The sequence below is a fragment of the Syngnathus acus genome, chromosome 16, assembly GCF_901709675.1.
Source record: "Syngnathus acus chromosome 16, fSynAcu1.2, whole genome shotgun sequence".
Lineage (NCBI taxonomy): Eukaryota > Metazoa > Chordata > Actinopteri > Syngnathiformes > Syngnathidae > Syngnathus > Syngnathus acus.
In genome coordinates this window covers 6,043,065-6,070,819 of record NC_051101.1, presented here as the reverse complement: position 1 = coordinate 6,070,819, position 27,755 = coordinate 6,043,065, and the positions used below count along the sequence as shown (strand labels likewise).

Here is a 27,755-nt window from a genome sequence, read left to right as displayed (position 1 = left end):
CTTGTTTCTCCCGATACGTAATTAAAATATAACAGGAACATACCAGTGTGACGTTCTCGGTACCCATCTCAATCTTTCCGTCGAAGGGTCCCCAAGTTGTTCCCACAGGAAGCTGCTGACGGCTGTGGATCCGGCGCTCGCCATCTTTAAGGAACGCGTCCAGCTCCCCTGAAAACACACAAAACCATAACAGTTAAGCACACAGCTCAATTTAGTCCAGGACTTGCACGGCAAATCACAGTGACGTTCAGTCAAACCAACATTTGCCATCATGTGATTATCTCCAAGCCCTGCAGTATAAACATTTAAAGGTTAAAGCTAAGCAGTTTCAAAATAGATAAACAAATCAAGCAAGCAGCCATCTGATGGTGCGCCTCAGATGCATTGTGCAGTAACGTTACTTGAAAGGTGTCTTCTGTTGAGACAATCCCTGTGAGACATTGCAGACAGCAGGCTGGATAGTGGCAAGACTATTTCTGTAATTCCAGGAAGGCAGGGCCCTCGTTAGCTTTTCACAGCGCTCCACTTAATTAACAGTGAAACCGGATAGCACTGTTAGTACTACCGGTGCTCACCTCCCTGACACCCCCAGCTATCTTATCTCTTAGATTGAGTGTACATTTTAGGAATGGTGTTTAATCAAATAGTTATGATGAACTCCAAGTCAGGCCGCTGCACAGTGTACTGAGGCGGATGTTTCTCTGCGGGGGCACGTTTGTTTGTATATTGTACAAAGAGTGAATGCAGCTCAAAACTGTGGCCTTCTCCTGGCAGACTCACACATGAAACTACGCACTGTGGCAAGGTCCAAGAAATGCCCAAGCCTTGATTAAATTTGTACATCCCCAAAACTTTAGACAATTCAAATGTAACAGTCATGATACAACTGTGCTCTCCTTTACTTTCTGATCTTTTGTTAGGATTAACCAATATCAATACTATGTGTGATTTCTAGCATTGTAGTTTGTCCTGAATGATTCACTACTGAAATTAAATTATAGCTCGAGAATGCAACTGACCCACAGGCAGTCAAAGAAATAATTCCATATGCCAGCCACGCTCGCTACACTGTTTAAATGATGAACTAAAGGCTTTTGTCGTCCTGCCCCTGGACAGACGGCCAGCAGGAACAGGAAGTCAGAAAGTTACACACCAGGAGAATGGGTCTAAAAACAGCACAAGAAGGATTATCTTGGATATGATCACGTATACACATTAATTCTGCAATTGAATCACTGCTATAAATTAAATGTAATGGAAATGGCCACTAATGTAGCGTTGTCAATGATCTGATGTCGTGTGAACTTTGCAACGGTCCTGGGCCACAATGGACTATTCAGGCCTTCAGTACTTTTTAAATACCAGATGCGTATCTACAGCACACTATTGTATGTGCCTGGTGTGATGCTATTGAAAGCTTTTATGCTTCTTACATGCTTGAAAATAATCTGAACATCAAATCGCATTCTTCGTCAACAGTGCTGATTCATCAATTGTGATCACTAGCATAATAGGGAAAACCTAAATGCCACACATAATGGTAATTTGCTACAGTATTCAGTCCGTCTTTATATCTGCAAATATGTGTGCATGCATCTACTTTACGCAATTTTTAAGTTACCTCTTCATTTCTCCTCTTGTGTCCCTGTTGCTGCAGTGGAAGGTGGTTAAGCTCATTATGGAGAAATAATTAAACACTGGTGCACAGCTGGTCATCATCACTGAGATCAACAGCCACCGCTTGATGCATTCTGTTTGTCCTCAGATAAGACCCGCGGCCTTTAACCGCTTGGATGCAAGTTGCTGTTTAGCACTACTTGACACATAGCTCAACCAACCTCCAGCCAGTTATTCTTCTTCCTTTCTTTGGTCTTTCCTGTCCATTTTGTGAGTGGGGTTCTGCTCGTGGGGAGGGTGAGGCGGGTGTTTAAGGGGCATTTTGTATGGTTTGTGGTTTACCATGTTTGGGTTCCAGTTGTGTGCATCTCACAACAAATGTTGCCGGAGGACCTCGGTGCACAGATGGCTGGTCACATCTGTTTGCAGGTACTCATGGACCCCCCCTCTCCGCCAAAAAAAAAAACACCCAAGGGTGAATAATGAGTTGCCTTCATGAACTATATATCTGTATGATCCATGTTCATTTTTTTCAGTTTCTAAAATTGAAACAAAACAGATTGAAGAATCTGGACTCACTCTCAAGTCAATAGCCTCTTATGTCGAGTGGATTTATCCCATAGTCATACTCTGTAACTTTTGTGAATATTTCAAATTATAAATTTATTTTGCTGTCAAGTGTATTTGATTGTGAATGATAATTCACTTCCTTTGGCGCTGGAAAGTTTCTTTGTGTTGTGTTTGCCAGTGACCGTGCCATATATCCCTCCGCCCAGCAAAACGGTGCCGCACAACAGCGGTCCACAGCCTTTTTACGAGTGTATAAAAGTGATCAAGTCATCACAAAAATCACAGAAAACATCCTATATAAACCGCACTGGACTATAAGCCGCAGGGTTCAAAATTTGAGAAAAAAGTCGCGGCTCATAGTCCAAATATTATGGTAAATGAAGCAAAATGACAGATCACTATTTCTCCTATTTCTAAATGCCAAATATTTCGCCAACTAACATACAATAACGAGGCTTTACTCCACCCTGCAATCAGCACCTCCCTGCCACCTTCACCCTCTACTCCTCCCAACTGCACCTAGCAGTCACCCGTCCCCCACATACACACCCCACTGGACCTCCCTCGATAAGATCATCATCTGTCGCTAGACTCTAGGGTCTGTTCCTGCACTCCACAGATACTTGGCAGACCAATGAATGTCCCTTTGTGTGAATAGATCCTCCTCAGATAGCACTCAAGATGGTCCATGCTGGCATCTGTTTGTTTTTGGGTGTCCATTTTGTTTTTTGGTTATTGTGCTGAAGAATAGGATAGCTCCTCTTTCACTTCAGTAGCATATGAATGAATGCAAATAGGTTTCTTGGTGGCAGAGTGCCAGCCTGGTATGTTTTAAAGAAGAAATTGTTGTAGACTATTTATACATGAAGGCCATGAAACCATCTAACCACCATCTACATTCAGCACTGCCAGTTTAGATCTGTTTTTGTTTGTTGGTAATCAAGTTATTTTTTCCTCAATGGAACTATACTGAGTAAAGCTATCGAATTAAGCCAGCTATATTCATATTTATGTATGATGCTTCCTTTATTCCATGTTAGATATAGCAATGAATTCTTGAAATGTAATTTCTCACCTTGAGCTATGGCCCTGCTAATAATTTGAGAAGACAAATTACTTAATCAAATTGCTCCTGCAGAACAGTTTTTTTTTTTTTTTTATAGCAGTGGAAGCGCTTTAAATATTTCCATCTAAACTTTAATTTATTCATTTTAATTTGTCTCACTAGTTCAAAGAACCAACTTGAAGGTGGTAAAATGACTTGAAAATGACAAAAGGTTTGCCAAGTACATGGTAGATGGTCTTGGTTAGCCTATGGGAAAGGGCAGATGTAATCATGAATCAAAGACAGACACTCGATATCAAGCCGTAGCTTTGAATTAAAGCTAATAAATGGCTGCTGTTCAAAGTTCAACTCGCATGGGGCATTTGCGATGTTTCTACTGAATCACAGTCATCCTCGCTGATAGGCAGCGCAGTCGAGACAGCAAATGGGCTATAAATTAATATACCACAGGAGAGGCATATGGGGTGAAATAGAATGCACTGTATCAGTTCAACAAGAGGTGTCACATCTTTATAGCAGATAGGCCTATGAGATATGAAATTTTACAGCTGAAGGAGAAATGTCACAGTGCTTTGATAAGAGAGCGATGAACTTTCTGCTTCCCCTTACCCAAACTACTATTATCAGGTCTCACTGAGCAAAATGCAACATTTATAACCCACAGCTCCCACTATTATCTCTTGTGAGAGGCACTTGCTTTAAAACACCTCTCATCCAGCACACAGTACATCTCATCCTCCTGCTCACTCTCGGCACCCACCTCTATTATCCCCAAAAAGCCTAAAGGGTACTGCTCCTGTCTCCGTTCCTTTTGAACAGCAGGAAGAAGGAGCTGATCGATTGTTCCCAGGCAGCAACATGATTCTGTTCAACATGTGTGTAAAGAAAAAGCAAAGATGTGCTCACTTAGGGTCAGACTTGTTTTTACGCGACGTATAAATAGGCATAGACAAACGAACAAAAATATAGTTTTTTTTTTTTCCAATTGTTTTGCAGATTGGGGTGGATCACTATTTATATTGATCATAAAATAACCATACAATTGAGAATATCAAACATTACTTATTTGTCCTATTTATGACACTGTGACATCTGAACTGTCAACACAGTAAACCATTTCCTGTGCTGATTGTGCCGTCACATTCCCATCAATCAAAACAGAAATGGTGGAAGAGCTGAAGGCAAAGATTCTTTTTTTTATCGACTGGAACTGTTTCGTTTGTCAGCATCCCAACTGTGTGAGAATACAGACAGTATTGTCAGATTTTGAAGCGTAATGGTTACTGTACATATATTGTATATTAAAACTTAAGCAAACAGCTCACACATTTCTTTTGTCTGGGCACGGGCCTATTTGATATGTTGATCATGGGTCAACCTTGAGTGTTGATGGACAGATGAGGTATCACCATGGGCGGATCTGACACAAAGTTTAAATAAAAAACAAGCAGGAATCTACCACACATTACTACAAATAAATATTTTTTCGGCGGACTGGAAATAAGTCGTGAGGCAACTGAAGATGCTTTTTAAGGAACTTTTTCTCTTGGCATCGTTCATCTGAATGCAGCACCAAATCAATTCTTTTGAGACTACAAATTAAGTACACTAAGTACCGTAATTTTCGGACTATAAGTCGCACCGGAGTATAAGTCGCACCAGCCATAAAATGCCCAAAAAAGTGAAAAAACCCCATATATATGTATATAAATCGCTCCTGAGTATAAGTCGCCCCCCCACCCAAACTATGAAAAAAAAACGCGACTTATAGTCCGAAAATTACGGTAATCCAAAGACGGGCTAAGAATGAGTTTCAAATATTCAAATGGCGAATCTTCACTGAACTGAAACTTTGGTTATCATTGAACAGATAAATTAGACCCAGCTGCCAAGTAGCCGCTTCCATCAAAAACCTGGCAAAGTGAACAGCCAGCCTGCTGACAACAATCTGCAAGACATCCATCGTTGGAGAAGCACAGCAATATTGAGTGATTGCATGTAAAGAGAGACAGAAAAACTTAAAGAATGATTGTCCTCACACAAAGATATATCCCATATCGCCGCCAACATCTAGAGGACACACACCGCCCCTGCTGCAATCCAATTCTTTTAAATGTTCTACTCAAAATTTCCAACCCATCAAAAGGTCATTACTCTACTTGTGAATGTCAGCATGATTGAGAAATGGATGGGCTTGCTAACTTGGCATGAATTTTAAGGGGCAAGAAGAAGTTGCCATCCACTTTGTTCAGTATTTTCAGAAATAAAATATTTCAAACACTGCATGGCAAATGGTTGAACTTAAAAGCACTGTTTCCACCATGTAGTGTGGTGTTCCGGTGTAGGTACCACATCTACTCGGGTGTTCACATCGGCTCAGGGTCCTAAAATGTGGTACCTACACCGGCATATTAGATTCTAAATTTGGGGACCATAGCATTCGATTTCAAGGACCCAAATGACAACCCACCTAAACGTACAATAATTTTATTTTTTCAGATTGAAGCTAACATTGCACAGTGACATTGTTTAGTTAATTCTGAAGTGGGCTTGAATCTCCTCCCAAGTCAATTACCAGTCTGCAACTTCCCCTGGGTAACGGCAAATTCAGTGTTTTTTTTTTCCTGGGTGACCTAGTTGTCTTTTGTGAGTAGGTTTTAGCAGCAGCAGTTTGACAGCCAACAGATAAGATGGATTAAGCTTTTTTTTTTCATCCAGTTTTGATGTGAACAGCGTAAAAGCGGGTTAAATCATTGACTTTCAGGAGTATTTTTAAATGCCTGGAGATAGTGTGATAAAGGAGCTAAACCTAAGACTTGGGCTTGGAAGGTCAAGGTCGCAGCTTTAGAGAGCAGTTACCCCATGACAGGCCAGCTCCCCTCTCTCTCGGAGCGAGCCGAGCGCCGTCGTCAAGCCAACCTCTCATCACTCCTAGAAAAGATACACGAAAGAAGTGAAACAAAATCCAGCTAGAGCTCAAAGAGCGGCGCACCCTCGCCTTGTGTGGGTGCAAATGTGTGCCTGAGAAAGAAAAAGAGCGTTTTAGTCCCTGCTTGTCCCAGTTTGGTGTGCGCGCAGCAATGGGTGAGCGCGTTTGCCATTGTGTGTTTGTATACTGTAAAAATCCACTCATGAGCAACTGGCTTCATAATTAGGTTTTGATTATTTGGGAGTGCTGAAATAAAGCAGCAGTTAATCTGTTGATATTAAATAGGAAATGAGCAACAAATTGAGCATTGCCGTTAACTGAGCCATCCAGCATCTACCATATATGTGTGTGTGTGTGTGTTGTGTGTGTATGTATGTATATATATATTGTGTCGTTCATTTGAATTTTAAGCCACACGACAATGAAGCCACTCGAGCAAAAGAAAGGTGAGGTGGCGGAAAACATAACAAACAAGTCAATGATGTTACACAGGGTCAAACTCCCAACATGTTTACTTATCAGATGTCACATCAGGCCAGCACTGAGAGGTTTGTGCTCCAAAACCTTTCCACCGGGACATATTTAGACACATTTTGTGGACATCTTTCCCCTCACTGCTCCTCATGTCAGTGACAGGGGAGAGTAATCCTATACACAGGCTGCTATTGTGAAATGAGAAACTAGCCTCCTTCACTGCCAGAGACCAGATGCACCTCTCTCTCTCTGTCCTAATCTGTAAACGACTTAAAGGAGCCTTATCTCCGGGCTCTTCTGCTTCATTTCATGCTTGATTTACTTTAATTTGTCTGATAGGGCACAAGGATTTGGAAATGGCCCATCTTTCGGTGGAAAATGTTCTGATTTTTCTCTGGCATTGTCATGTGGAGGTTTTTGACTTTTCTGCACCGTCCCTCGCTTTCATTCCTCCATCTCCATCTCTCCCTTGCTCACTCTCTTTCTTTCTCTTCTCCTCTGTTCTCAGTTTGCCACCTCTTTATCTGTGAAAGGGTGACTGGGGAGCAGGGGTGGATCCTGCGCAACAGCCTGTTTGAGTGCATTTGATTTCAAATGAGTACAGCAGTAACTTTTCCGCAAGCTGTGATTTTTCTGATGGGCAACAGCAACACTCGAATGATATTTGCTTTTCAGATCCACACTGGGTGCAGAGCAGCCAAGTGCTTCAAACCACAAAGATCTTGTGTTTAAGTTAAGGGGCTACCGGTCCTCTACTTCAGCAAGTGGGTGAACGGCTCGAGCTGATAATGTTGCTTCGCAGTGTAGGATGAGGACAAGCGACATGCTTTTACAGATGGCTTGCCGTTTTTTTTTTTTTTCCCTACCCGGAAAACTTAAATACTTGCATGGTTGTCTGACTGCTCTCGTCACCAAGACATTTTCTCACTTGTGCTGAATGACAGTACAGGAAGGGAGTTATGATTAGAGAAGCCCAGATCCTGAATAATCTCCATCCCCTTCCATCAATGAGCACGGAGGCAACAGGAAAAAAAGTCACTGAAGGAGACATGGGGAAAAGAAAGATAGGAGCTCTGTGTACAGAGATGTCATATGGTTCTGCCAGCTTCCTTTACCCACTCAAATCTAAATCCATTCAACTACAGACTGAACAGTCTGAATGAGGCTATTTTCAAATTATTAACATTTGAGATATACAGGAAAAAAAAGGAGATTACAGACTTCATCATGAATTCTTGGTGTGCACTCTTACATGCTTTTGACACTCACTCACACACCAACCAACCGGTGTGAAACGTCACAGTCTAACGTGACAAGAAACAAATGGTTAACCACACGCGCACACACGGAAAGAACGATTGAAATTCATCCCACAGCCTGAATTTACTTAACTGCTGGGTCTGTACGTGGTGATAAACGGAGTGATGATCCGGCAACACGTCTTTATCCATGCTTTGCTTTAATTAACAGTGGCTTGTTTGTTGAAAAGATGATTAATATGCCAATGAAAACTGCATAATTGAATACTGCAACACAGGCGCAATCAGGGAGGAACATGCATTTTTTTTATGAACTTTTGATTATTGTTATCATATACAATTACTATGTATTTTAATTCCCTTTGACAAGATGTTTCCGCCTCTTCCATTCTTGAATAGAAAAAAGAAGAGGATTGACCAGTAGGTAATGTTGTGCATCACTAACGAGAGGCCTTCACACCAAAGGGCACCAACTGATATATTCCATCGGCATGGCCATCAAAATGATCTCGAGGGGGATGGAGTTTGGGGTTTTACTGAATTGGATTGTCTGAATAGAAAATTATGACTAGATACAAGCAAAGCAGTATTAAGTCAATATCTGAACAGAACAAAAGTCACACATAATAAAAACAAAAATACACGGACTTCTTTTTAAAGTCCCCCCTCCAAAAAAAGAGTATTTCAACAACCAAGTCAGTTCCAGTGAAGCAATCAAGTATTATTTACCCACTCTCAGCTTGCATTGTCTCCATCTTAATACTAAATAAACACATCAAATATTCAACCTGTGCCAATGCTACATCTCGAATGTGTGCAGCCCAGAGTGCCTGCAAGGGTACGTATTGCCGAGCAACCACATTCAAAGCGCTAAAGAAAGACGCACTTGGTGACAGGGCCGCGGGGCAGAAACTGCACCACCAGCCGCGTTTTAGCTCGGCTTTATATTTAGTGACAACCCACATTTTGTCTCGGAATTCTTTAGACTTGCTCATGTGGAATCACAGTAAAAAGATAGTATTGTGAGTTTTGTCTTCTAAGTGGACATAATTTCCGATGATATGCGGACAAATGCTTGGGACTGAATTATCCTATTAAAGGCATTCTTACTAGGCTACATCCCACACATCTGTATAAAACTGAACGTGGTGACATCTTCCTGAGATGATAAGAACATTGATTACATTTTGCCCTATTTTAGATTATATAACTAACAACCATGAAGTTCCTCCATAAAGCCTCTTAGTATTGCGGATCAGTGACTAAATTTGCATCAAGGCGATGCAGCACAGGAGTACAGTGATTTGTCTAATCTCTTCTTGCATATTTCATCATTATATGTAATCACATGTTGTGAAAGTGTGTGCGGCTGCTGCTCGCACAGGTGATGCCTTGAACAACAAATACACGTTGAGAATATTTGCAAAAACCTCTTTCACTGATAACTCGTTTTATATCGTTCAAAGTTTCACAAAAGCTGATGATGGACTTTTGTAATAAGCATCAGAAATCAGCGCCATTCAAGTTTTGTCAGACTTGTCAGAAGATGTTTGAATAAACCCCTTCAGGTACAAGATAAAAACCTTTCTCTTCCCAGACAAAAATGCTGTGATGCACATCCAAATTTCTTGATTACAAGACGGCGGTGTTGCTGGCAAATAGGGAGGAGGGTGGGGAGTCAGGGGAGGGGTGGGAGGGGGGTATCGTGCAGAGAAAGTTTCCAGTTTGCTGATATAACAGTCAAGTGTGTCTATAAGTCTACTTAAAAAGCTTAGGTATCAGTCGAGACAGCTGTGACACCCTCGTCTTATGATTCTGTCGAGACAGTACACTATCAAACCTTTCATACAGTTCCCAAGCTACATTTCTGGTGACAAAAGCTTTGCGAAAGCCTCCTGAAGGATTCATCTGTATCCTAATATTTCCAATCCAATTTAAGTGGAGCAGCCAGAGTGGTCTGTGCACTAGTTTACCAATCTTTGCTTTCTAAGACTCCGTATGCTGAAGGCTTGAGGGGTTCAATCAATGGTGCTTTGATCTCGACTGGAACCATAATTATTTAACATTGTTACAAGGATTTCTCTAATCCATCCTACCATTAAATCCCTTTTACACCCTCATCTTCTGCAGCCTAATCTGCATCTGGGTGCTCCGTTTGTCTCTCTCCTCTCATTTTGGCGTATCCCTCTCTCCCAAGACTGCACCCGGACTTTAGAAAAGAGCTGAGTGCCAAGTTGGAAAGTCCCTTGTTTAGAATGAACAACCTGACTGGACTGTTGCTGTGTGAGTTTTGCTCTTCATTCTGTGCATCAAATTCACTTTGAGTTTCATAAAGTCAAATTGCAAAAATACATTGCTTTAAGTTGTTAGCAGAAATGTACTTGTTAGCCTCATAATTCAACAGTCAATGGCTATATATTTACATTTGAATATTAACTTCATTAAGGCCCCAAAGAGACTGTAAATTTTCAGATTAACTCTAGTAAGCTTATTTTACACCAGCTAGCATTAATTGGTTGCTTGTGAGACAGGCGTGCATACAATTTGTGCTGAGGTCTCCACCACATGTTGACTTGTTGCAGTATGGAAGCTAATCCTTACCGTTCATATGTGTTGCGAATGTGTCTCTTATTTAACTCTTGAGTTACATTTATGTTGTTGTTTATTTAATGAAACATTAATCTCAAATATATGCCCCAAATCCCCTTTCCAATCATAGGTCGGCCCAGATTCTAATAATGCCTCTATAAATAATCTTGGCAGATAATTATGCCGTGTGTGGTGCCTTCAGGCTGATTTCGGCCACTCAGAAGGACGCCTGACCTCAAACCGGGGATGTTGGACTGTTTTGGCATGACTTCAACTGTGCGGTGTCCCCCGAGGACAAACAAGCATGCAGCCGTCTGACAGTGACATGCGGCCAATCAGAAGACAAATTGATGAGGTGGTGGGGAAGCGCAGTGGGGAATCCAAAATCTCGCGAAGGTCTCGTTCTGTCTTCACTCCTTTGACCAAGGCCTTTTTTGTCTGCTAAAACCTAACCAAAAACTGTCGCCTCTTTGTTGCTCTTGCCGTGTGGCTGACACACGGTATGTTCAAAACCTATACCTGTGATTTTTTTTCTCATCATTTGTTTGGATAGTTTGGAAGTCGGCCGACAATTTTAAAATCTTGCCGTGTGCCTCAGGCTTAAGGGAATTCAAAGTTCATCTGACTGATTGATGCACTAAGGTTTTCACCCACTGGTTTATAGAAGTGATCTCTTTGAATCACAACAAAAGGTCCCAGCGTCCTTTAGCAAATATTTGCGTGTCTTTGTTTCACCATGGCATAAATAGCTGCATGGGCAACCACAAACATTTGTTGAGCCACCTGCCAAAGTATCGTGGCCATCTGGTCCTCCTGTTCTCCTCGTATGACATATGTGCATTAAACCCGAAATGTTTTTGGAGGTGTGTGAGAAGTGGGGGCATGCTGAAAGCGGATTGGCTACAGAGCAGTCTGGATTGGATGGAGTCACAAATGAGGCTTTTAACATCTGCGTAAAGCTGCATTTTCAGCATGTGTGTTTTTGATGTCTTGAAAATGGAAGGAAAGCAGCGGGTGGCTATGGAACTTCCATTCTTGTCTTTGTGGCTGTCAGATAGAATCCATTGGCTGACCCATTGGCCAATGGCCAATTGGCAGCAAGAGCTGAGCAAGGTGGGCCATGCTGACATCGAGGACAGCCAAGCGAAAAGATTTGTGGACAAAGTGAACACGTTGCTTCTGCTCCATTCTGTCAGACTTTGGTCCTGCAACACCTTTTGCATGGTAACCAGACACAATCACAGATTTTTACCATAGTGGTCTAAATGCAAGTCCATTTGAATTCTTAATCATAGTAGTTTTTTTAGGATAATAGGCACGACTGAGGACACAACACACACTTGCCTACTCACAAATCCTACACTTTGACATATGATCAGGACAATTACTTTCATTCATTCATCTTCCGTACCGCCATTTTTCAATGCAGTATTGTTAAAAAAGCTATTTTCGGGATAACATGGTTTTTGAAAAGCTAAAGAAAAAGCAACGTTGCAGTTCAGCCATTGGTATTCACAGAATTTTGTCGTCGCAGGTTTTGCTGACGCCCCATGACTGTCAGTTTTCGTGAGAGTAAATGCTAACTCAGAATTACTCAGAATCACTTCTTTCACAATCTTCCTATGGCATTGTAAAGGGGGTGTGGTTTACACTCACAAGCACTTAGATAAGGCTGGGAACAAGTTCATTAGCAAAGTTCGCTAGTTAAAACACGCCTTTCCCAATTAGCCTCGAGAAGAGCAAGCGAAGGGGGATGAGCGAGACACCGAGATTCCTATCACCACTCGTCCATGAAAATTACAATAATAGCATGACACGCTATCTCCCAAATCAGCGGCTGATTGCAAAAGTGCCATGAGAAGAAATGAACACGAGACAGAAGATCAGCGTGCAGATTTGCTTGAGGACATACTTGTAAAGACAAGGGGAGAGAAAGGCAGCTCGCTGGGTGTTCCACATCAGAGACTCTGCACTCGGAACAACAGAGACAGCTATCAGATTAATATTGAGTCATCGTGCATGGTTCTCTGCTGCTGCAGACAGAGAACCAATCAGAGAACAAGGGCCAATCACGGACAGTCACTTGATATGTGCACAGTGGAGATGAAAAGCAGCGACTAAAAAAAAAGAGAAGAAATGTTCAATTACAGAATGTGGATTGTGAAGGCTTTTGTTGTTACTCAGCAAAAGGGAAAGTGTACAGAGGTGTTTCAATAGAATCACCAAAGCAGGTGGGCATGTTCCGAGTTAACCCGCCTCATTAAAAGGCTTGTCGCTTTTTTTTTGTAATGGAACGGCCATTACACGTCCTATTCAGATGCACGCATGGAGTGATTAAAAATTACCTGTGGGTGATCATAATCACACCTGCTTTAACTTAAGCCAGCCACTAACAAAGAACTTTTTCAATGTGGAGCTATCTGAACATTTACAAAGAGATTAAAAGGTAGACAATCACAAACTAAATAAATTTGCTTTAATCGCTTTGAACAGGAAGTCATGTCTTTTCAAATGGCCCGATCTGATTGTCTGATTTGCCTCTTTATTCAAATTATAACATGCCCATCTGACTTTTGCAGCACAATGGGAAAAATTAAAAAGGGAAATGACCTTTCATGGCCGCCTTGATGGCAGAATGAATGGCATTATTATTCTGCAAGATTAATTTCTGCCTACTCCGTGCGGGCCAACGAGAAAACAGAGGAAAGACAGGGTCAACTCACTATTCTGGTGACATAAGCTTCGCATTTGCAGCAACATATTGATTTAAACAGGATTCTTTTTCAAGCCTTGCTGTCAAGATGAAGCTAGTGCAAGCAGGATGTATAAGAGCTGGACACAGCTATTTTTTTCCCCCCGGATGTAATACACCAGAGATTAGGGCACTGTGTGGAAGTCGACAAACCAAAGGCTGCTTGATAGCTGAGAACCACTCAGGCTGCACTTTAGTAAAACATGAAATGGGCAACACACACAACCTCCTCCGCAGTGGAGAATATGCAAGAGACTAAGTCCTATGCGTCTCTACTGCCAGTCGAGCTGTGTGTTTCTGAGCCTCTAAGTCTCATTCTGACGGGTAAGTAGAAGGCAAGCGATAATTACAGTCAGTCGTGCATCTGACCACGCTGCTGCACATCCGTTCCTGGTTTTCAAAGTCATATTTTTAAGCTCAGCATTTCTTGGCCCAAACTGTCTTTTCTCTGCATGTGATGCCTTCTTTTTGTCATGGCCCCCATAGTTCTGAGCTGACCCCCTCAGCCCTGTCTCCCGACTGATCACAGTGATGGTTTATTACTGTCGTCCCGGCACTCTTATCTTTAGCCAGCAATGCTCATTTCCTTCCCCAGATTTAAATGCAAATGTGAAATTTAATGATAAATGCATTATCTGATAGGTGTGATAACGTTGATTCACTGTCAGTATAAAATACACACCCCAGGGGGCTTTTAGCGAGCAAGCACAACTTGCCCAAATCCACTTTTTCTCTCTCACTCTATTCTTTTTTTGGTCTCTCTCACTCCTTTTGCAAACGCCTCTACCTGCAATGCATTATTGAGGTCATTGTAGACATTAAATGGAATCATGTTTTGAGAGTTCAGCAGCGTGTAGGCAGGCTGTTCAATGTATTACCCGTCACTTTGATGAAGTCACCTTTTGGTAGAATGGCAAAACACAATTTGAGAAAACACACCTTTCCAGTTAGACAGATCTTCTGCCTTGTATGGAGATTTAGGAAAAAAAGAAAGGAATGCTGTCTATGAATAAAAGCGCTGGTAAATTCCAACTCAATATAGCATGCAAACATCTGACAGATTGAGCCACCATGTAATCGAAGACACAATGCTTCCTTACTTTGCTAGCCCAATCAGTTCTACTCATTGGCATCCTATTCGGGGCATTCTTTGTGCATTGCAAGTGTTGATGGCACTCAAAGGTTTTCAAGCAGTGCCCATGTGAATGCTTTGCTTACTTGGACCATCCCATTCATCCGGCCCCACTGAAGTACGCCTCGTCTTCTCAGCCGGGCTGTCCACTTCTGGTTCTCCTGCCTCTCGGTTGCCATTCTCTTCTCCTGAAAGAATGGAAAACAAATCCAACAAAAATCAAAACACAAAATGAGCAGCACAAATACGGTATGACGCACTGCACGAAAAATAAATATTAATTAGAAACACCCCCATATAGTTTGTGTTTGCCACAAACTGTACAGTAATAACCTGATAAGATGTTTTTGAGAATAAGGCAGAGTATGTACATTAGCTTGAGCCGTGTGTTCACCAGGTCCAGCTGCACACTTTTATGTAAAAGGATTTCCCATGAGTTCTTGCAGGAAAAGGAGGAAGTGCCATTAAACAGGAAGGAAAGCCATGTGCGGGGGGAGAGGTGGCTATTTATTACCGTTTGATCTATTGTGGAGCGAGTGAGAATGTGTGTTATAGGATGTAGGGCTGATTTGCCGTCTTTGGATTCAGACAGACCGTGCTTAGGGATATTTGGGTATCTCGCTCCAGGAAGCAAGGGCTTAAAGCCCTTGTTAAATCGACACCACCTCCAAATGCACAGCAGTGACAGTGAAGGGATTGTTTGGTGAGACATCTTGGATGCATTTACTGAAAGAAAATTTGCATGCTTAGTTACAAGGGACGTGTCATCAGGGGAGGCAGAGCTCTGCATCATGAAGAGTAAAGTATATACAAATGATCTTTGGGTCTTGTTTATTCATATGCTCTTAATTTTAGTCCGGGTACGTGAACATACGCGTCCCCATAGTGACCTACATGCGCAGAAGAAAAATGACGTCACTCGGAACGTGAAGTAAATCTGTTGCAGTGTGTAGAGAACATGGACTTATCTTTTAATTCTCTCATATTTACAGAGATATAATTGTGTTCTGTGTGTTCTGTTAATTGTTGGCGCCCATCATTGTCATGCAAATGTTTTGGCACTTCTTAACCAAACTCGCAGCTGCTGCAAGTCTCCTTAAAGGACATCAAGTGAAGTAGTAATGTTTAAAGGAAATACAGCACTTCATACGAGTTAGTATGGCCCTACAGTTCAGCAAGATATAAACAATCATTTTGAAATTGGGTGATTGCAGTCCGTAATAAAATACATCTTTAAGAAAAAGAAAACATCAACGCATGTGGATTTATAGCTCCAATATTCCCCTATAAGTGCATGAGCAGGTGTTGGTTAAGAATTTTCAAATGACAGCTGACGTAAGACAACAATGTCCATCCTTGGTAAAGTTAATCTCAAAATCAAGCACACACACACACACGAAGGCACACACATACAGACACACGTTTGTTTCGATTTTTTTGGTTCAGTTCAAACAAGGAGGCAAACACTGCCAAAAGGATCAGTTGTCATCCTCCTACTTGAATGGATGTTAAAGAAAGACAAGTAATATTGCACTGAAGTCTTCAGACGTCCTACTTAGAGCACCTGAGGTCATTACGACCCGGTTTTGTTTATGTGAGTGTCTACTTGGTCAAGCATCTCTTTCCGTTCACTCCTTTACCCTCCCTGTATGGTATCAGAAAGCCCACTAAGCCAACTTTCCCCCCATTTATTGTCAGGACCGGAGAACCTCTTTTGCATACCGTACTTGTATTAAAATGGGGTAACAAACGACACACAGCTACAGTTCCTTCCAATGGATAGAAGAAAAAAAAAGCTGACGAGATAACATTAAAGGCACTACCTTGATCTCAGGCGAACATGTTAAGCCCTGTAACTAAATGTATTGGAAGTGTTTAATTACAGCCCGGGAAATGAAGCTACAAGATGATTCCTTAATTAAGGAGTGATTAAGGATTTTCTGCCTTCTATCTAACACCGTTTGCAATGCATTTTAAACACAATCGTCCAGGCAGCCTTACAGGGAACAATGTCACAGGGCTTTGATGAAGTTTCCTGCACAAATGTCATGAGGAAAAAGCACAGCAGGAGGAGAGGATGTGCTGTGGCAGCAGTCCTTTGCACAGTCGCCGGGAACAAGGAGAAATGTCATTTTATGGTATTGTAACCACTCATGTATCGGAATAGATTTATTGAGGTGCTCAGTTTTACTCACAGAGGTCTACAATAAGTAATAAAGACAATGTCCAGTTTCATTACTTGAACTGAGACCCGCTGAAGCCTTATCAAAGAAGACAGATTGTCAATGATCATTTTCTACTATTATCGCCTTCATCATAATTTACATCTGGCTGCGGTTCCTTTCCCTGCAGACTCAAGCGGATATACCAAAGGTTGAGTGAGAGAGGGCTAACCAGAACAGAAAGGATGGTGAGTGAGGTGGCCTGCTGCTTGCAAGGTTGGCGGGCATGTATGAGGACCCAGTGAGCTGTTCACGTTAGTCCTATCGCCGCTTTATCAAAGGACAGCACTCGAGCCAAATCACAGTCACACACGGTGTGACACGCATTCAGGTCAATAAGCTTATAGGCAATTTACACAAACAATTCCTCGAGCAAGGTAGCAACAAAGTCATATTGGCTTTTTCTGTGCCTTTTAGCATTGTCTCTGCTAAGAAAGCCCTTGAAAATGTCAATCCGTGTGTGTGAGCTGAAGGAGCTCAGAGCCTTCTAATCCTGACCACTGAGGCTGGAGACAGGGCACGATTTCAGCAATATTGAAGATACTGTAAGCATTTTCAAGTCTTCATAAACGAGTGTCCTTTATTACTAAATTCAACTTTGGATTCTTTGACCCTGAGGCCCCCCTTTTGAGAAGAACTCAGTCGTGTGCAGTACGTTTCAGAATGTGATGCCACTTTCAAGCCGAACTTGATGATGCATATTTAGTTGCTGATGGATATGCAACCACAGATTACATTTTCTCATAAGCAACCTTTTTCTCCAAAGTCAAGCAGAGCTGTAGGACTTCTCTGCAGTCCGGAAAATAGGTTGAAATTATTTTCAATTTGTTGCAGCGAGACAACTCCAATGGAGGGAAGCTATTAGTGAAATGCTCTGCCACTGTCTCTTTAAATGCCAATAAATTCCCATCATTACAGAATCTGGCAGTTTTCCTCCTTGTCTGCAGCCTGGGTCTTTATCTCGCTCTGCTTCCGTCTCTGGGCATGTAGATCTGGCCCAGTTAGATTGTCATACTTAACAAACATTAATGATTAATTTCCTCCACTGAGTCAAATGGGGCTAAAGGGATGACTTGATTCACCTTATCGCACCACAAATTAGCATTTCCCCATATTCTCCTGCATCAACTGTGCATTAAAATTCCACAATCGCCATTCTGGGCACTAGCAGCTGTGGCAAAAGAGCCAAGAAAACCTTCCGGTCCACTGCTTGAGATTCAGATTGCTTGTGTGGAGAAAAGTGTCATCTTTCTTCTGCCGTTTTGCAGGTCAATTTGGTCAAGCTTTGTAATTTTGTACATTGTGTTTTTGTCTGTATTGGTTGATTGAGAAAATTACCGGTTACGCACATGGTTGAAAAATGGGTACGAATCAAGGGTGGGTTTTAAAAATTGTCACGAAGCCTTCAAACTCGTTATTTGTCATAAGGCAGCAATTGAAAGGCACTTAACGGAACACATTGAGGATATCCAAAGGGGGTAAGAACAGCTAGTTTAAATTTTATGGTTTCACTATGAAAGACGCCACTCAGTGTACATACGTACATATATCAATCTTTCCATTATGGAGCATCATTTTTTATTATCATCAGAAACTGTTTTAAGTTTGTGGCTCTGAAGCTAGGAAAAGGTAGGGCTATTTCTTAATCTTATTTTATTTTCCACCACACAGAAACCTTGGTAGGTAGAAATTCTATGTATTTGTGGCTTTAGGCTCTGTGTGTGCTTCACCCAAACCAGTCAGGACATGCCGCCATTAGCTGAACAGGTTCTGAAGCCAACCATTGCCTCATGTGGAGACCTCCAAGCCTCAGAACAAGACATGGGACATGAAGGTGCTCCCTACACTTATCTGGGGAGTCTCTAGTCTCTTTTCTGCAAGGGTAAGGCAAAATGGCTGAGGCTTTGGTGGCATTCAACTTCCTGACCTTTGCGCCTTTAAGCAGCTTTACTACTTCACCGCACTCTGATCAAAGTTAATAAGTGCTTCATATGTTAATGAAAATTGGTACTCTTCTTTGTGTTCCAACAGCTTTTTAATACCTATTATAGACTGAAACTTTTAATGGAGGTTTTAGGTCCCCCTGACAAGCCCATTTCATAGAATGACTACACAGATACAAGGCTAAGCTAAGACCAGAGAGTCGCTGCTCAGTGGAGGAACCTTACACGGGAGACCTTATTCTCCAGAAAGCGGCACAAGATAAAGGCCATGGGATGAGTGGCTGCTTTAAAATCCACGTTCAAGTCCGCACAGGGCTAATTACAGCACGCCATCGCATTTGAGAGGGTTTAGTTAATCAAGGGGTCCCTTTTCCTCCTATAGTCGAGTAATAACACACTTAAACCATTTAATGCTGCCTGAAATGCGTCTTTCTTAATTCACGGCACTTTCACACAAGTGGGGTACATTTAAGCCCCTCTGACATTAGTTTTAAATAGATCTAATTGAGAAAGGGATCATGGAGGCTACACCTGACGATGGCGTAAAACTTGCCACGATAAAAAAAATAAAAAAAATGTGGATAAAGTATCACTCGGGTGTTAGCAGCCAAAAGAGACTTAGCCACTGGAAGTGCAGACACAGAAGTAATACAAAAATCTGACGTGTAGCGCTTGTATATAACAAGGAGCCGATTAATACTTTCCACCAGGAAAAGCGGCATGTCACATTTGACTTTTTAGTTTTAACTTTATTCATAAACGCAGGACATGAAAATAAGATTTGGGGCCAAGTTTAGTCACATGGTTTTACCCAAAACAAAGGATAAACCACGGGCTTTGACAAACTACTTTGAAGATATTCCGAATATTTGTTTCCTCTCTTTTGCTGTGGCAGCAGCAGCAGCAGCCTCCAATGTGTTAGGCGGCATCTATATCATAGCTAGTGGGCAATTACAAGCCTATATACACACCACTTTGAAGTTTAAGGACACATCGTGTCAGAGACAAAGGCTAAAAGCAGACGCGGTGTTGCTGGTAATTGCAATTTCTAAACAAATGCGCCGTTCAACTTTTCCCAGAGAACAAAAGGAAGACATTGATACAATTACTGGGGCATAGCCTACCTGAAACATGAAAGTTTCATTTTCCGTCTGTAATGTAATCCCACGAGGCACATCAGTTTAGAAGTGTGAAAAGAAATATTTCTAAACAATTTTCATTTGAAAGGAGAAACAAGGCCATTCATTCAAAAGAACGGTGGCTTCATTAAAAACTGAAATATATGGCATCGGTGAGGGGGACACCTGGGCTAGCAGAGACATGCGACCTGAGGGTAAGAGCAGGTGGGTGGAGGGGTTGGAGGGGGGTTGTTATGAGGTTGGACAACTCTGTCATCTTCTCACTGTAACCTGGAGAAGACCACAAATTAGTTCATGTGATGGCACGGTATGACCACAATGGAACAAACAACACAAAGACGAAATCTAATTGAATTGGAGTTCAAAGAAGACTAGCACCTGCCCGGCGAAGCTCTGCTCTTTCTAGTCTTGGACCTCCAAGCAGTAGCAGGTGCTGCTTAGTGGAGTCAGCACGACCTCAAAAGGAACCGCCACGCTCTCCAGTGCATTGGTGCACCGTAACACACCTTCATAGCACTATCAGTCTGCCAATCTCTCAGATCAAACCACTGCTCTTAGGTGGGGATTGTGGGAACAAAATATCAAAAAGAATAGTTTCCACTGTAGATAATGAGGCTGGAAAAGTACAAGAAAAAAATATTCAAGCCAGGCTTGATTTGAACAGGACTTTTATTAAAAGCCTTTGGCATGCGTCACACTTATTTTTGATGTCTTGGCACAAGGGTTTCCCCAACATATTGTCAGGCATTAGGCATCAAAAAGAGCGTCGCACACGCCTTGTGGAGAATCATGGGGGATCGGTTTCAAATAAGTCAACGATACTAACCTTTGTTGCAGAAGTACTCCATGTCCTCACAGCTCATGTTCTCAGTATCAAACTCGGCAGGGAAGTTTTCTTCCACTGAGAACTCATCTTTGGCCAGGAGCTCGTTTTCCTCAGAGACACACTCCTCATCCTCTTCCTCCAGGCCATCCTCCAGAGGACCTGAGGGTGCATACACAAGCGCGCCCACGCACGCATACGCACACACATACACACACAGACACACACACGCACGCACACACGTGCACACACACATGCAAGCCGATGTTAAGCAGTTTCATCAGATCCTTCAGGCTTTCGAGAAGTAAAAAAAAAAAGGTGTCACTTTGTTTCATTTTCTTTGCTAATACAAATGCACATTCTATTTTTGTGCAGTCTTATTGTACTGTCAATAGGAGATAGCAGTCACTTATTATTTCTGTTGGGAAGTTGTAGTGCAGCCAAGGTCAGCGATGATGTTAATTACAGCCCGTGAAAAACAAAACGTCACATAGAAAAAGAAAAAAAAGTTCCTTTCCAGAGTTTTTATACAGGCATCAGCACGGGAGCGGGAATAAAAATACTTTTATTAATTTGTTAGCCTTATCACAGGGTACAATGTAGGTTTTCCATTTACATTCCATGCCTCCAGGTAATACACCAGTGCAATCTTAAAGCAGACACTTTTCTCTGTGATTAATAACCCCCCATACCTCCTCTTCCCGTGCAGTATTATTTCTTTAAATCTAAATGATTTCAGAGTTTTGCTTGTAGCTGTACATCTATTTTGGAATTTGCATATTACCATTTTGCTTCAATCAAGGCCGTTGATGGAATTACTCTTTTGCAACTTGAATTGTATTAGCTGTGAAAAACATCTCACCCAGCCTTTGAATGTCATTAAGATAATCTCACCCACTTTTCCTTCACACCACAACACATCTCCAGAGTTTGTATACCAAAGACTCAGCGAATGAGAAGTTGGAAAGAATACAGTGCAAGCAAGAAAACGGCATTATTTATTTTATTTTATTTATTTTTTTCTGAAAAATCCCTCTTGAGCTTAGGGTAATCATCGCTTGAAGTGTTTTCATTGCTCGCTGCCTGCAACATTTGGGTGCTGTATCGGTTTCTCCCCGTCACATGAGTTGAGTTGCAGCCCCTTATGCATCATTCTGAAGCTCAAACACAGAGCGCTGATATCCTCTCGACACCTCTCGATATGTTTCTTCTATTGTGGTGGAAGTGAATCCCTCTGCTATAATAAAGCAGTGATTTCAGTTCAGTTCAGCGGCACTTGTCCCTCTCATGTTTCTCTCAATCAGAGCCACAGAAGAGACCCCCCCCGATGTCCATAAACTGATTGCTCTTTTCATTAGTCCTATAAATGACTCCTTTGTAGAGGTCTACATCAGCAGGAGGGCTGGACATGAAAAGAATTAGCGCACATCTCAAATAGACATTGCAAAAGTCGTCATGCCACGCTTAAATCGGGATGCAGTTTTATGATCGTATCGGATGCCTTCTGCTGATTTGCTGAAAAGTGAAGTGAAGCGTGACGTGACTCTAGTATCACTTAAGATGATACGGAGTGATAAACAAGGCAGCATCAAGGGGAGATTGTATGACTGGCATTAAAAGCTAGCGCCAAGGCAATCGGAGACAGAAGGTGCAAGAAAGCAGGAAAATACATTTCGATAAACACATTCTATTACACAGCTGAATAAGAGCTGTGTGTGCAGCAAAACTATTCTTCCTCGGTGCGGACAAATACGGCAGCACTAGTGCATACCAGAGAAAATGGACCCACAGTGTTGTGTGATAATAAGGGTGAAAAGAGATTAAAGATAAACTTCATGGTCAATAAGACACAAAGATTAGGTAGATAAGATGAGATAGAATTGCAGTTTAATAGACTCTGAATAAGGGCATCTCACTTCCCCTCTCGAAAAGATAAAAACTAAATGGAGCATTTTCCAACCGATAGAGATACTGCAGGTTTATCTGAATATGAAAAAATGAAATACACCATACGGTCAGAGCCATTACAGAGGCCAGATGGCAACTTCTTGCCAACTACGTAGATTAGTTAAGTTTGTTCAAATTCTAACATTTAGTTTATTATACAGTATTCATTGCATGGAGGGACCTGAAATTATTTCAGAGACAGCAATGATAAGAATAATGACTTTCTAAACGACTAGCACCACACTCCTAACTCATTTTCTGATAGTGGTGTCCCTGCTATATTTAGTTGTGTACTGTTTAAAATCCTGTCACATTCAGTGTGTGATCCATGCTTGTTTGGTGCATTTTGATAGGCTTTGCATGCAAGCTTCGGCTTCACCCACTTATGACTCCTCAAGAGTTCAGTTGGCCAGTGACACCAAAGAAGGAGTATTTGCTTTTCGTTTTATCTAAGAAACAACACAATCAGTTTGTGATGGTTGACATTATAACAGGCCTAATTTTAGAAATTGTTACAAATACAAATCCAGTATTTGCAATATATATATATATATATATATATATGTACATTTTCGATCTGTTTCTTTTATGCTTTCTGAACTATATCATCAGCCTTTCTTCTGCCATCGCCCTTTTCTAATAATCATGTGGTGGGAGCAGTGGGCAGGAGCAGCCAATGTTAATAGAGACATTGGTCGCTGAATGCAGGGTGATCACAGTGGCTCTTTTGTTCGTGGCATGGCCTCTGTCTGATAGAGATCGCCCATGCAGAGTGGCGCTCCAGCACGGGCTATGCTAATGGCCTCACCGAATTTAAAAAATGGGGTGATACTCGCAGACCACATGATGGACAGAGGATTAATGAGTTACAAAGGAAAGGGATATTCGTAGAAGAAAGCTGTGGAATGCTTCATATAGTATTTAACAGGAAAAATTCTACAACAGGAAATTGGGGGAAAAACACACATGTACCATATATGGAAACAACACAATTAACAATCAAGGCCGTTGATAACACAATTAAATACAATACAACATTATTTATATAGCGCATTTTACAACAGCTGCAGCTGTAGAAAAATGCTTCACATATAGTGATGGACTAATCAGAAAGACAAAAGACACAAATGTATAAACAGTAGCAGAACAGTCAGTCAGTCAAAAGCCAAAGAATAAAAATTGGTCTTCAAACAAGATTTAAAAATGGACAATATGTAGAACTACACTATGACAAAAGAAGAAGGTTGCTAAACAAAATCATTTGTGGGATGAGTAACTGCTAATTTAATGGCATGCATTTTTAGTCTCCTTTGGCCAAGCTGTGATAGCTATACCTCGTATTATGAGCAGGCTTCACAGTGTGATGTGTGTTCCGGCCCCCTCTATAGTTCCCCAATTAGAGGTTAGGTAATTGAATCTGACAGAACAAAGCTATCGATCTCTATAAGCATGGAAATCATTTGTGTGCCCATCTATACAAATTTACACCCAAAGGGTCAACTGGAAATGTGTTGTTTTTAAAAAAAAAAAAAAAAAAGGTTATAACCACAATGGCAGAGACTAGGACTAAACATGGATTAGAAACATGGATATCATTTTGGGTGTGTGCTTAAAAATAAATACCAATCTGTTACAACATAACCACATACACAATATAATGATATCCAATAAAAAAAAAAAAACACATTTGTAAAATGTTCTGCTCTTACAAAGATGAAAACGTTCACTTTTGCTTGACAATGAAATGGGTATTGATTTAACTAAGTTTATTCAATGTGAGCGATTGGAGTTTTTAGTTTTTTATAAAATTCCTAGCAACAGCTCTATTTTTTAAAATTAAAAATATTTTTTGAATTTTAGTATTGCCACAAAGTCGATGCACAATTTGTCTTCGTGGGCCAAATATAATTACACTGAGCGCCGTATTTGGCCCGCGGGCCAGACTTTGACACACCTGTGTAAGGGGGGAGAGAAAGTGAAGGAGGAGAAATGCAAGAAGAGACTTGGGGCCATATTCTGTGCTTAGCTCTAATGACCTTTGGGAAGTAGAGGGCTCTCTCGGCCTTGTAGAAGACTTAGTGTATATGTTACAGGGCTCAGGCCTCTAATTTAATCCTTGATCACCGTAATGAAATAGATAGCGTTTATGCTGCTCTTAATAGGTTAATATCTTACAAGAACCCCCAGAGGAATTAACCATTCCCTATAAGTCTTACATATTACAAAAAAGCAGCCCTTTCTTGAAGTATTTCTTGAAGTATTTCTCTGATCAAAATAAATGTGAAGCCAATGCTATGTAAATTGCCGCTTGTACATAAAATGATTGTTTGAAAATAGTAAATGAGAGTGTGCTGGGATCACGTGTTCTCAAAGTCACAGCCTGAGACTGTGAAGAAGCTATGGTATTGTTTAACTTGATTATCCAGTTGCTAAGCAATCTAATTCCCAAGGGTGGAAATGGCAGCCTTTCTAAATTTGGGCAACAATCAACAGTCAACAAACTGTTTGGAACGCAGCAGTAAGGATTTTGGTTGGAAAATTGCGACAAAAAGGCCTGGTGTGGATATCTCCTGGGCATTCACATTCTCGTAAAAGACACCAGTTGGGTTACAGTTATCTGGAGATATGGATAATATCTACGTAAAGTGAGTCAGATGACATCAAGCATCTAGCTGGCCTAAGACGATGTTTATATTTGTACATCATAGAGTGAAACGCCGTCCGTTTGATAGTGAGGCCTCTCTTAAATGAGGAGAGCATGTGAAGGTGTTACCCAGATGTCGAAGGATACTATTTCAAAGAAATCTATGATCTGTCTCAAATAGTGTCTCAAAATTCTTTTTAGTATCAGACCCAACGTTGGATCGTGTCGTGTTTTCCGAGTTGCTGGGTTGACTGTTGCTGCGCCCAGTATGGTCTATTGAAGGAGAATAACACGCGCTTGCTTCTTTATCCAGTGAATTGGAATTGGACTGGCTTAAAAACATGCTGGCATTTGACTACACCATTAAAATGCTGGAGGCACCTCTGAGCATGCCCGAAGGCTTTAGCAGATGCCAGCCAGTTTCTCTGTGGGGTTAGCTGGGTCCTGCTTCCCCCCCTGCAATTTACACATACAAGTGTAAGCAGACTTGGTACATGGCTTGCGCACTTAAAAGTCACAGAGATTGTAATTTAATAATATAGAATTTGTTAGTTCTTCCTTTAAAGGAATCTATTTCCCTTTGCAGAGGTGCCATAGTGCCAGCGAGATGATTTATTGCTTTCGGTCTGCTTTTTGTATGGAAATAAAAGTTAAGCATGTGCTGTACACCTAACATGACAGCTGAAACAAAGCAGGTAAAATATATTTGGCTTTAATTACGGCTTTTTAAGCAAGCTTTTCACACAAACGTTGACTTTTAATGAAGCCATTGAGTGCAGCTCCTCCGGGGAGCTATCATGGTTAAGTGGGGGCATCCATCTTCAGCCATCAGCTCATCTGCAGACGAGTGGAGGCACTGTTGAAAGCACGCTCGCTTCATACTGCCTCACTTTATCTCCACTAAGTGTAGTCAGTTGGGTGACGCTAACAGTGGCGAAAAAAAATCTATTTGTTCACCAGCTGCGATTGTCCGGGGAATTTTTTTTTTTTTATCCTAACGATTACATACATATCTATATGTAGATGCTTTTTTGTTTTGAGGGGGTCATTAATGACATTGTGTTCTGTAATAGAGTTCAAAAGTAGAACCTATTTTAATGGGAATACACAAAAGAGTATTACGTGTATCAAATAATGTAGATAAAACAATATTTTCCATCAAGGAATTTCAAAGAAATTAACAAATCTGTGATTCCAATTCCATTCTATTATGTAGAGAGGGGGTTGTCTTAAGCAATAAATTCTTCATTAATTTAATTCTTATTTGCCTCTGGTTCCCATTTATACTATTGATAGTTCTACTTCTTAATACCTCGGATAAGGAGAGCAAATCATGGCAATAACTCAGAAGAGACTGTGAGCTGCAGATATGATCTAAATATTACCAATGCCAAAAGAAGTGTGAAGCCTGATGAACATTTCAAAAGAACAATTCTTTATGGATCAGCTCAATCTTTTCCACTTTTTAATTAAAAGTAAAGAAAATAGAAGTTAATTATCCTGTTAAGATTAGCTGCTGGGCATCTTCCTGTAAATTGGTTCTAATTAAAAGGAAATTGTCAAATGACATTCAAAGCAAGCACTGTCCTTTAAAACAGAGAGTGAGCTGGGCTTTTCTCTCTCCAACCCCCCGATTCCCACCCGCAGCCTCTCCTAATTCTTGATCTGGCCTTGTGAAACTTCTTGCTGGAAGATTACGACTGCGCCAGCGCTTCACACACACGCATGCACACACACACACACACACACACACACACACACACACACACACACACACACACACACACACACGCACACACGCACGCACACACACGTACACACACACACACACACTACACACACACTTCCTGGATAGCAGGCCTGCCACCCTTGTAACCAGTAAAATTCTAAAGTGCTTATTGCATATAAAAACTGTACATCTCTATGTTTCTAAAATATACACTGATTTTAGTTTATTTAACTGTACCAATATAAAAATGGATATCAGTACTGTAGTTTTTACCAAGTACCACAATGAACAAAAAAAAACAGAAGAAAAAAGAAAAAACAAAACATTATGTTTTCCTCCATTGAATGTCAAATTGTTTTTAAGTTTCTATACTATTTGATAGCGACATGTAAAAAAAAAAAAAAATCTGAATTGATGAATCAATACGCACCACATGTATACAAACTATATGTATAAATGCATGGAATAATTTTATCTGAACTCTAATTAATTAATCTAATCTAATTTATTAATTCTAGATTATATTGGTAACTGTAATTTGGTTTTAGATTGACTTGCATTTTCTGTGTATATAGCACAATGTAAAATTAAATGTAAAATTTCTACACTCAAAAAAAAAGGTTTTAGATTTTGATAATGACAAAATATTGTATTTTGCAATAACATTGCATTGTTAACATATTTCACCAGTTACAGAAGAGTTTGGAAGCCTTTTGTTTTGGGTGTTGCTATTCATTTTCTCTGATCTCAAGTGGATTTCATCGTTCTTACTTCCATCCCAAATCCATTTTGTCATCGAAAATTCCGGAGACAGCCTATCAGAAGTGACAGAAACCCCTTGCGGAAGCCGCTCCATCTGCTGTTGCTAATGATGGTGCTCTCCGTGGCCTGAAGCAGAACTGTATGAGGGAGATTTACAC

General features: G+C 41.0%; 1 protein-coding gene across 1 annotated transcript in view; it reads right to left on the bottom strand.

Annotated features, from left to right (window-relative positions):
• zfpm2a (zinc finger protein, FOG family member 2a) overlaps positions 1-27,755 on the bottom strand; it is a 100,758-nt gene that overhangs the window by 50,986 nt on the left and 22,017 nt on the right. The window contains exons 2-4 of the mRNA XM_037275033.1: positions 20,519-20,677; positions 14,475-14,576; positions 44-168 (exon numbers count right to left, since the gene is read on the bottom strand). Of these exons, the coding sequence (XP_037130928.1) occupies positions 44-168; positions 14,475-14,576; positions 20,519-20,677 (386 nt within the window). The remainder of the gene's footprint in view (positions 1-43; positions 169-14,474; positions 14,577-20,518; positions 20,678-27,755) is intronic.